This window comes from Anas acuta, chromosome 12 (genome assembly GCF_963932015.1).
Source record: "Anas acuta chromosome 12, bAnaAcu1.1, whole genome shotgun sequence".
In the NCBI taxonomy this organism is placed as follows: Eukaryota; Metazoa; Chordata; class Aves; order Anseriformes; family Anatidae; genus Anas; species Anas acuta.
Window position 1 is genome coordinate 11,514,925 of NC_088990.1, and position 11,264 is coordinate 11,526,188.

At 51.2% G+C, this 11,264-nt stretch overlaps 1 protein-coding gene across 3 annotated transcripts in view; it reads right to left on the reverse strand.

Annotated features, from left to right (window-relative positions):
• Nucleotides 1-11,039, reverse strand: part of CPEB1 (cytoplasmic polyadenylation element binding protein 1) — a 35,180-nt gene extending 24,141 nt beyond the window's left edge. For 2 of the 3 annotated variants that reach the window (XM_068695757.1, XM_068695755.1), the window contains exons 1-2: nucleotides 10,892-11,039; nucleotides 6,155-6,332 (exon numbers count right to left, since the gene is read on the reverse strand). In XM_068695757.1, coding sequence (XP_068551858.1) covers nucleotides 6,155-6,332; nucleotides 10,892-10,906 — 193 coding nt within the window. In that variant the 5' untranslated portion in view covers nucleotides 10,907-11,039. Of the gene's footprint in view, nucleotides 1-6,154; nucleotides 6,333-10,711; nucleotides 10,838-10,891 lie in introns of those variants that run through there. The other variant, XM_068695758.1, reaches the window with a different exon arrangement.
• Between the last annotated feature and the right edge of the window lie 225 nt (nucleotides 11,040-11,264).

The following is an 11,264-nucleotide window of genomic DNA, read 5'->3' on the forward strand; positions in this document are numbered from 1 at the left end:
CTGGATTTTTCCCTGGAGTTGCCCCTGGAGCCCAACCATCATGGCAGAGGGAGCCGTGCTGCGGCGCTGGGCTCATGCCTGAGCCAGTTGGGTTTTGTTTCAGCAGCATCCTGAGAAGCAGGTCCTTAGCGAAGCGCTCCCGTGCGAGTCTCAGCAGCTCTCCCAGGCGACGTCCTCCCACCGGTCCGGGACGTCCCCGGAGCCAGGGCGCACGGCAGCACAGGCTGGGCAGCTTTCCACACCACCGCCCCGACAGAAAGCTGCATTTTTCAGACTTCAAATGTTAGCCCCACATTTAAGGCATTTCAAAGGCTTCTTCACAAGGAGCATCTCCACACGGCTCAGCCCTGAACTTGCAGCTCAACCCTACCAGCAGGCTTACGCAAGCCCCAGCCACTTGTCCCCACCCCAGCACTCCCTCCCCACTCACACCAGTTTAGGCAGATGAGCTTCCACCCTGGAAGCTGGGCTGGGGAACCGATCTGGTTAAAGCCACGCCACCAGGAGTTAGTTTTAGCCTGGCTCATTTCCCCAATCTGGTATGCAGTGCGGCTGCACCAGCCAGGCATTTCAAACAGGAAAATATTTAGAAAATTACAGCTTGAGCCTGAGTGGAGAAGACAAGGAAGGACTGGCACCAAGCACCACGGCCCGCAGGCAGCTTGCAGAGGGGTTAAGGCAGCACGAGGAGCCGAGCACAAGCCAGGCCCTGCCCCACAGCAGCAGCATCCCTCAGTGCCATCAGACTCGTTCTGCAAACTGACACAAGCAAGCACCAAGGCTTCAGACATCCAAACCCTCCAGACGCAGGCCACCTGCTAAGCCAGCTAAAATCCAGCAAGCACGCTTTGTCTTGAAAACTGGGAAAATACAGAGGGGAAAAGAAGGAAGCAGAATGGTTAAGCACACACAAACCAAACACTCCTCCTGCTGCTGTGGCCATGCAAGGTCCCCCTTCCCTCCCACACACTAATTTCTAGCGGAGCCTGAATGCAGAGGAAGCCCCTCCACAAACAAGCGTGGGCACAGGGGAGGGATAAGAGCTCTGCTGGAAAACAGAGCGGAAGGAGCTCTGTTCACCAAGAGATGCAGCTCCAAGGCATCTTTGTGCGCAGCAGCATTGTGAGCTATAGCTCTGAACTTCCAGATCAAATCCAGAGAAGCAGGAGGCCAGGAGAACCCTGCTAAGCCCTTCGGGTCACAAGCGGAAAGGCGGCTCACAGCAGGAGCGCCCTTTTGCCTTTCACACCTTTTTATCCCTCCGGTTTCAAAGGCTAGGAACTGCATCCATGAAAATTAAGCTTCTCAAATACATTTTGCGTACAAGGCAGACTACAACAAATCTTGAGCGAAAGCCTGTAGAGGATGAGCCAATTGTATTCCTCAGGTACACTGGGGATCATCAGGGGCTTAGGAAAGCTCTTGTTAGGCATAAACCTACTAGTTACAAGAGGTTTTTCTAATACGCAACTAAGCATCTTCCCTGTAATCTGAAAAACTCCTCAAGTGGAGAAATTCATTGCTGCATGAACCGTTTCACAGTCAGCTGAAGGAGTTTGACTTCTTTTGGTAACCACAAGCACTTGAACAGCTAGCAACCAACTATTTAAGAAACTAAGAGGGGCTGCAACTTTGGCTCACTGCTCTACCTACTTCTGAGAGACTGTCACAGCACTAGCGCCCCAAAACCCGCACAACCAAACACCATCTCAGCACAGCAGGTCACAAAACCCTCAGGAAACCTGCTGGATCTGCAGCGACATCCCGTTCTGCTCTCCTGGGTTTGTGTCCAGGGCATCCGGCACTTATCTGGGGCAAGCCACAGGCTTGCCCTGACTTAAGCACCACTGTGCTATGCTTTGGGTCACCATCCACAGTATTTTTCCCCTCATCCCCGTGCCATCTATCCAGTGTTTCCGTCTTGGTGGCTGCAGGGCAGTGAAGGACAGAGGCATTTACATTACAGTACCAGGGAGGACTTTTTCGGTGGCTAAACAAGGGATGCCATTAACAGCAGCTGATGGCAGGCAACAAGCTGATTTAGTCTTGGTCAGCATTCATCCTTTAGCTTTCCTTAAAGGAACTCCCCAGAATCATTAAGGGCTGATGGGTCTCAGCTAGCAGCCTTTTATGCTCACCTTGGCACCTCAAGCCACAATAAGCAGTTTAAGCATACCCCAATCCTTTGAACAATAGGCTGTCAGTTTACAGACAACATACAGCTACACTTGGGGTACCTACAGCCACTTCAAGCCCTTGTTTTCAGTCCATATCACCTTTAGTTGAAACAAGTCCTTTAGCCAGCTGAACAAATGGGCATACAAAGGCTAAAGAGAAGCTTTACTCGCTGTTCCACTTAGGCTGGAAGTTGTCCCTACAGAACAGACAGGATTTCAAAAGCTTTCCTACCTAGATCTGGTAGCCAACAAGGCCAGGCTTTGAAGCCTGGCAAAGAAAACCACCTGAACAGCTGTGCAACAAAAGCTACCTAAAGAGAATGGCTTCACTCAAGTTCTTTCTCAGACCAGCAGCGAGCACACACTTTAGCTTTACATTTTGGGAAGAACCAACACCAGAAGCTGTGGCATGCAGGGCCACAACAAGCTGATGTCTGTGTGACGCAGCCATGCTGAAGAAGTTTTGCCTTTCACACTGATTCAGTGCTCTCTGAAGAGAAGCAGGTGTTTTGAAGCACTGCGTGATCCCGTCTGGGAAGCAACCAGACAGGTTCCACAATTACAGCCTTCATGGCCAGCAGCCACCGTGCTGCCGCGCTGTACCCTTCAGTTTGGGCCTGACCTAAGCCTTGTGCTTGGGAAGCTCCTGGAGCAAGCACCCATAAACGACTGCGGTGTCAGGCTGGGCCTGACAGCTCAGATCATTTTGATGAGGCAATTAAGTTCACCGAGGATTATCATTAACTGCAAACTGATCTTTATAGAGATTTAACATTAGGTATGCCCACTTAAGTCTTCAGTGGCAGTCCCTTCCGCCACCTGGATAACTCCCCACCTGTGTCAGGAACAGGGCCCTGAATAAGCTCGTTGTCTCACATTGCTCAGCCCGATGCCATGGCCATCTCTGTGCTGCCTCGCTGTGCACTTCACCACACCGAGCAGGGCATCTCCACACGTGTTTCCCCAATAGCATTAGTGAAAGGTCATGAACTTCTGCAGTCCCTCCTCCTCCACCACGTGTAATCCTCTTAAGACTGAATGGGGCTTCTTAAACACACATTCAATCCAGGATAAATTTAGTTTGACCTGAGGAAGACAACTGAAAAGCTGTAGGGACCATGAACAGATTAAAAGTACAAGTTTCCCCTACTGGAATACATCTCTTCCCCAAGCCCTGCCACCAGAAGAGAGGAAGTCAAACAGAGGCAGTACTTTTAACTGCTACAGCTACTACATTAAGGGTGGATCTCCAGGCTCATTAAGTTGAGACAGTAGTGAGGACTGCAGGAGCTATGAGCTTTATGTTAATGTAGCCTAACTACTATGCACAATGCACAAGCTGTTCTTGCACTGAGTAAAAGCACTAGAGGCTCACAAGTTCATCAGGAGTGATTTAACCCAGAGCCAAGTCACCACATGAGAAGTCCCTGGCTCTGACCAAGGGACAGCTCTGCAAGGCCACCTACCCAACAGCCAGGCTCACTAAGAGACCCTGATCCAGCAGAGCCTTGTCCTGCTCACTCAAGAACACTGAGAACCGACCTGTAGAACTGCAGCATTCAGGCCCTCGCTACCTCTGGAGAGGTCCCAATGCAGACTAATGAGGCAAGGCCAGGACTGCTGGTGGGCTAACACGCACCAGACAGATGCTGGCCCACCCAAATATTTGCAGTTGGTAGTCGCTGAACCAGCCAGGATAGCTCAGGTTACTTTATTTTCAGTGTCTTGTGCAGCCCAGAGGCATCTTCTGGAAAGGTCGTGTTCCCATTAAATGGTGAAGGCACCAAAGGCAGCCACTTCCTAGCCCTGGCTCAGCAGCACCCAGCATCACCACTGTGCCAGCAGTCAGCACCTACTTGTGAGGCCAGCCTCACCTGCCAAGCAGGAACAAGAAACATTTATTACGATTTCCCTGAAAGCACAACTTTGCTTGCACCACAGCAGAAATAACATGCAACTGGAAGCCTCCTTTTTCATGGAGAAGTACCATCATACTTGTCCTACAGGAAGGTCTTCCACAGAATTAACTTGCTGACAGCCTGAAGCACACAGTTCAGCACCACAGAAGGGAGATTTACCCACTTTCCAATTAAGACTCCACCTCCCAGCAGCCCTGTGACAGGAAAGACCCCACTTCATCTAAGAAATACCACAGCAACTGACAGACGAGAGATTTACATGCAGAGGGTCATAAGCAGGTTCATTTCATGCCAGTCCTTCAGAGAAGAGCTTTGGAAGACAGCACTGTAAATCAGCATTGCTACACCAGCTCTAAGCCCAGACCTAAAGCCAGAACTAACCTACATCTTCACCAGGTGTATCTGCTCTGGTGGGGTGAGACATGTCCAACTAAGTCAAGTCTCAGCTTACTTGCCAACATTAATTAGGAAGTGCTCCATTCACAATTAAAAATGGAATATGAAGGGCTATAGCTAAGACTTCAATGAAGCAGCCAGAAAGAACCCTCATGAACCCAATGAGTGTATTTTCCTTTATTTTAGGTTTAATCCTCTATTATTACTCCAACACATCAAGGCCAGATGCAACACTGACAAGCACTGTTTTAAGGGACAAGAATTTCTAACCAGCTCAGTACAACAACAATCTCAGAAAAAGCACCACTTATGCATGCCACTGACCTGAATGAGTTAATATTCTCTATGCAACTGCTTAAAAGTTAAGAGCATATCCTCCAAAACTGTTTTACTTGCCATGTTTCAAGCAATGCTGGGTATAGATCCATACCCAGAAGCGAACAATTCACTTCCTCCAGCATTTCTGCAGCGCCAGCACAGGATCACATGGCCAGATCAGCCCCTAGTCCACAGCGCTAAAGCCTTCAATACGCAGGAGATTAAGCTGCACTGGAAGTCATCTGGTAGCAGTCATTTCACTAGGCCAGCACAATGTTGCACTACACAAGCACCCAAACCAACCACAAGGTGTCCAGAAACCAGTTTGCAGCTTTCTGTGACCATTTGGTTGAGGCTACCCACTGGCACAAGCAGCTACAAAGAAAGCTTGCAGTGGCCTGCAAGGTCACCAGCTGGTGAGGTTTTCCCTTTACTTCCCACTTTGTTTTGGGACCAGTCCCAAGGGTCTGTTTGCTCCCAATAATGGGAGAAGTGTTTATTGACCCTATAAATTCAGAGGCTGGAGGAGCAACAGCAAATCTCTTTCAAGAACCCAAATCCTTGGCACAGAAGTGCACTGGCAAGAGGAATATCAGGCTCTGGGCAGGTACATTTACTGGCAGATCTCACCCACTGTAAAGGGACAAAAGCACGTCCTTCAGTTACATAAAAATAAGTCTGGACCCAGTACTCTTTGCTTTGGCACCGAGCCTCCTGTTTTGAGGCAAATCAAGTGCAAGGCAGCAGAATATTCCCACTGCCCTCAGCCCGCACAAAGCAGGAACTTGCGGTACCAATTGCATAATCTCAAGCTCCTCTTTGAAAGTTTTCTCCTACGTGCACTGCTCTGTGTGTTCTTCAACACGAGATTAACTACGCTGTAGCAAACCAAACACGGTTATTCAAAAGCCTTTTGCATTTAATGCATGCAGCGGATCAGCCATAGGAGCCACCAACAGACTAATCCTGCCTCCAGGAGAGGCAGACTGCTTTACTGATGGAACCACCTATGCCAAAAGCAGCTGGCAGATGATACATTACACACAGGTCAGGCAACAAGAGCTCACATCCTGCCCACGCAGGACCTGGGGGAACATGAAGCCAGTCTTCCCAGGCACTTCCACACTGCCAGAAAACACTGGGTTATCCATTTCAGGCTCACAAAGCCCCCCCATCACCAAAAAAGCATTAGACCCAACTTTGAGCAGCTCTTTGTTCACAAGCAGGTGCCAGCCACCACACCACCAAGGAGCACACCATGTTTGCCAGGTCCCAGTAAGCAACTCCCCCATCCTACCAACCCCTGGCCCTCAAGCTTGCCTCCAACCCAGCCAAACACATCACCTGGCAAGATGTCACGTTTGCTTTTTGTGACAGGAGTGGTGCAGACTCCACTGAAATCCAAAGAGTTGTCCAGCATGGCGTTTATTCGGCGAAATATATCTGCATTGCTGCAAGTGGAAAGAGCAGGGGCATCCGGGCTATCCCAGCAGTCTTTTATGCTCCTCCCAGTATCTTCTTTCTGTTAAGAAAGAACAAGCATTAGTGTCAAGCACACTACCCACCACCTTACTTTCAACACATTGTGGAAAGCCTGGATTGCCTCCAACACTCATATTAGCTTTAGCTCCAGGTCTTCGCAAGGTTCAGGCACAATTCTTTGTACTAAAGGAACAGTTAAGCAAAAGGGTCAGCAGTTTGTCAGCACTGCACGCCTGAGCAGGACCGCCCCAGTCACAAGCAGGCACCAGCTCACCTAGGCTGGGTGAACTTTAGACCAGGAGCCACAGCACCCAAACCTGTTGGGCTGCTAACACAAGCTCTCTGCCTTCCTCCGGCACAGCACAGACCACGCTCCTTATCCCCACGATCAGCATCCTGACACCAGGGGACACTCGTGGCCAAGGCAGCCACCACCTGACACCACAGGGGTTCCCCCCCCACACACAATACGGCTCACTTCACCGCTCTCATTTTGGAGCTCTGGACAACATCTTGGGAAAGCCAAGTCAGCAGCCACGCAATCACTCCAGGCTTATGGAAAAAACAAGGCTTCCCAGCTAATCAAACAGCCCCAAAGCCCTGAGGTGTCACTCGGCAAGGTGAAATGAATCCCAGCCTTCTCTTTAGTTAGCAGCTCCTTATCAGAAAGGGGTTACCCAACAACAGCTCTGCTTTATCACCATCCTCCACCCGCACTGACCTACCCATTTCAAGGTTTTTTGGGTCTGACCATCCTACCACAAGCCACAGCTCTCAGTAAAGCTTCTTCTGCATGCCAAGAGCAAAACCCTCCTGCTTCTTGGTGCCAGTCCAGAGCCCCAGCAGCAGCAGCTGCTTCCCCCAGCTCTGCCTGGGAGCCACTTCCACACCCAGGCTTGCTTCAGTGCAGCTGCACAGCACTTGAGCCCTTGCCACTCTAGAAGCTACTAAATCTCCAACCAGCATTTTTGGACCATAGGCAGGTCTCCCCGCCACCCAAAAGCTACTGCAGCAGAAGCCTGCTCCTGAACACGCTGAGCAAGCAGTATTGCCGTCAATTAAGACACACATTAAAGAGAAGCGCAGGAAGGCACAGCCACTCCGGTTTTGGCCTCTGGACCAGAATCCCTGCCATTAAGCAAATCTAGCTGGAGCCAAATTCAAAGAACTGAATCACAGCTAGGCTGGCAAACGAGGCCTCTGCTACTCCAAGACACACAAGAGCCTATAGCTTTAAATTGGGCCATTTGTATTTGTCAAGGAGCCGTTTAATCCATCCACCATTTGGATGTGATCCTGACAACTTGGGGCCTGCCTTCCCCATGCTCCTGCTTCGCCCAGCAGCAAGCCCGAAGCACCAAGCTGGTTTTCCTCCTCAAATTATTCCATACTGATCCTTCCAGTGCATGGCCGGTAACAGGGTGCAAGAGGCAAGCCTAAACCAAATTTCACATGGTAACGGGAACTTGGCCCAGCCTGAGCACAGAACTCCCAGTTCCCCCGTTCCCCACCTCGTGAGCAGTTTTACTGCCATGAAGTATGCTCGGTTTTCCACATCTCAGTCAGCTGCAAGCAAATGAGCCCCTGTCCTGGAGGAGGCAGCAATAAGCCAGGGAATTGCTAACTCCTGTGCAGAGGCAAGCAATTGATTCAAGATTTCAGCCTGCTTAAGATTATTGCATCTAATTCAGCATCACTGCCTGGGCTATCTGTCTGTTAAAAGACCCAGCCCACCCTCAGATAAGGCCCTGGAACTCTGTCAGCACAGCACAGGAGCATTTACAAGCCAAGAATAAACAGGTAGGGCTCAAAGCAAGCTTCAGGCAAGAGTAAACAGGCAGAGCAAGCTTTAGGTCATCTTTATAAAAAGCAGCTGAGGAGTACAGAAGCTCAATTTAAGAAAGTATTGCCAGTCATCTTTAATAAAACAGAGTGCCGCATCAGGCTGCTTTGGCACAAGTGTGAAATGCCACATTCTCCTCATGTTACTGCTACAGAACCTCTTAGAGCAGAAGGCAAAGCCTTTTCCTCAGAGTTTGTGCTAGCAAGACAAAAATAAACTCCAGCGGCAAACCAGATGCCTGACCCATTCCTGCTCATTTAGCATTTGATGCTTCCCACAGCTGGCAGCACCAGTCCTGCCACAAACAAGAACAGAAAACAGCAAGAGGATGGCCAAGCATTTTTACGGAATTTCCTTTTACTTAGAGCTTTTAACTTTGAAGACTGAAGGATATCCTAGAGATACTGCAGGCACCACTGACTTCAGAGCTGGCATCCAACGCTTTGCGTAGGCAGTGGCTCGTGTCTCTGCATCTTCCCTAGTGAAGCTCACCCACCTCCCTGGCCCCCCAAGCCAAAAATACTCCTTTAAAAGAGCTCTGCAGGTCTCTGAAGCATGCAGGGTCCAAACAACTGGACTACACAGGCTGCTGAACAAAAGGAATTTACAATACATAGCTGGAAAAAACATCCACATCCCTTAGTCTCACCAGGGGTTAACACCAAAGCACAGGGAAACGTGTTTGAGGCTGCGTGCTCCAGGACCTGCTCCCTTCTCACTTTAAGCAAAGAAGCATTCTTGAATGCAGTGAGGATTAGCTTTCAACACTCCATCTTGAAGGACTTTGCTGACCAGAGCAATACATCAATATTCTTGCTCCTCTGGATGTCCTCTGCACCACAGCAACTACAGCCACAGCCCACGCTTGAGGCTACCCCCCTCTGCCTTCACCAAGGCACAGAGATGTGTGCCCAGTGCACCACAAGGCTCTGAAGCCCCAGGGAGGGACCATCAGGCACCAGACACCTGTAGCACCACACTCCAAACAAAAGCCACCTGAGCAAGATTGGGAGCACCTGGCTTGATGCAAAAACAAGGCAAGAAGTTTCTGCCCCCACAGAGCAGCAGAAAGACAGCTGATGTGCCACCTCACCTGCTTGCTCTGCATCCAGAAGCTGGCAGCCAAAACATCATTGTACTTGCAGCCATCAGGTCCCTGGGGTTCACGTCTTATCAGCCCCCCAAAACCATGACTGCAGCTGCACTTGAAGGAGATCCCACACAGGACACCCACAAGACACAGACCTGCTGCAGCTCAGTCCATGGAACAATGCCTGCTCACGTAAGCAAAAGCCACTAAAGATATCTAAGTGGAAACAAGACACACCTGGTGGAAGCCTAGCATTTAAACAGCAGATAATGAAATCCCAGGGCCAGGCAGCACCCCCAGCAGCGTGCAGGATTAGGATATCCTAATCCTGAGGGAAGCCATTAAACACAGCTCAGCTGCCAGCATAACCGAGATGTGCATTAGCTCCTTAGGAACAGGCAAGGCTCGTCCACCTCAGCTGCGATTCAGCCTTGACTCGTTATGCTTTCCACAGAAATCCCACTGAGGCAGCATCACGCTGATGCCTGAAGGGGTTCTCAGCCGAGAGGGCCCTGAATCCTGAAAATGTAAGATGTTGCTAAAATAGCATCAGTTTCTACATCACTAAATCAAGACAGCTCTTCACTTCAATCAAAAGCAGCTCTAGAAGTCTCTTACTGAGATGTTTTGCTCCCCAAACCAAAGTCAGGTGCACTAACAGAAAGCACTACTCTGAGGCCACTGCTCCTACCAATTAACACTGCTTAACGAAGCAGCAATTCAGCCTGTCCAGGGCTGGCACCGGCTGTCCAGGGCGCTCCCCACCAGTGGGGCCACACCAGCAACTGCTCCGTGGTTTGCATGGAGAGGGCCTCGAACACATCTGCCTGGAAAACAGCCCCGTTTGGGAAAGTTTTCTTTGGATTTACTTTTATGTGGGAGTGCTGACTTCGGAATTACACCAGTTTAGCCAAAATCCTTGTTTTGAAGGAAGTTTCACCGCTAACCACCTCCTTTTTGGTGTTTGTTTTTTTTATTTTCCTCAACTGAATACTTTGAAACGATTATTTAGAAACAATTAGCACCCCAAACAGAGGCTTCAGAAGGATATCAACAGAGAATAAGGCTCGGGACTGTAAGACAAGAGCCCTGACCTCCCCCAGAGCATTCCCCCCACAGGTGCCACCACACCGCTACCCTACCCCCCAAGCAGCCTCAACAAGCACCAAATCTAGCCAGGTGATAAAAAAAAATAAGACGTAAAGCCTGGAGAACACCCCACACAGGTGCAGGAGCACAGAGAGGGTGCAAACTACTCCTAAATCCCAACCACTCCGCCCTCCCTCCGCCTCCAAAAAGCGGCTTTGAGCCACGAAGCGACACCACGACAGCCAACAGCCCTTCAAGGGGGGGCGACCCTGAGGGACAAGGGGCTGGGGGGGGGGGAAGATTTCGCCTCAGCGCTCCCCCCCCCCCCCCCCGCAGCCCCCTCAGCGCCGCGCTTCCCGCCCGATCTCCTCAGCGCCCCTTCCCGCCCAGCGCTCACCCGCCGCGCGCCGCCAACGTGCGGGGCCACGTGAGGGGGCGGCGAGGAGGGGAAGGAGGAGGAGGGAGGACCCCGCGCGCCGCTGCGCCCCGCCCCTTCCCCCCCTCCCTCCTTGCTGCTGCTGCTTCCCGCCCGCCGCGCGCGCGGCCGCCTGAGCACGGCGCGCGCTTGCTCGCTCACCGGCGGGAACGCCATGGGCGCTGCACAGGGCGGGGAGAGGGGGGCGGGTGCTGGCGGCAGCGCTGCGCTGCGGGCCCCCGGCGGGGTTTTAAACGCGGGCGCGGCGCATGCGCGCTGGCGGCGCGGCCCCGCGCGCCCGCCTCGCGCCCCCTCACGACGCCCGGCGGCCGTTGGGCGGCTCCTCAGGGCGGGGGGTTGGGGGGGGGGCTCTGACACCTCACCGAGTTGCTGTGAGGGGAAAGGCTTTTTTTTCCTTTAAAGAGACATTTTTTTTCCTTTAAAGAGACATTTTTTTTCCTTTAAAGAGGCATTTTTTCCTTTAAAGAGGCATTTTTTCCTTTAAAGAGGCATTTTTTTCCTTTAAAAAGCCTTT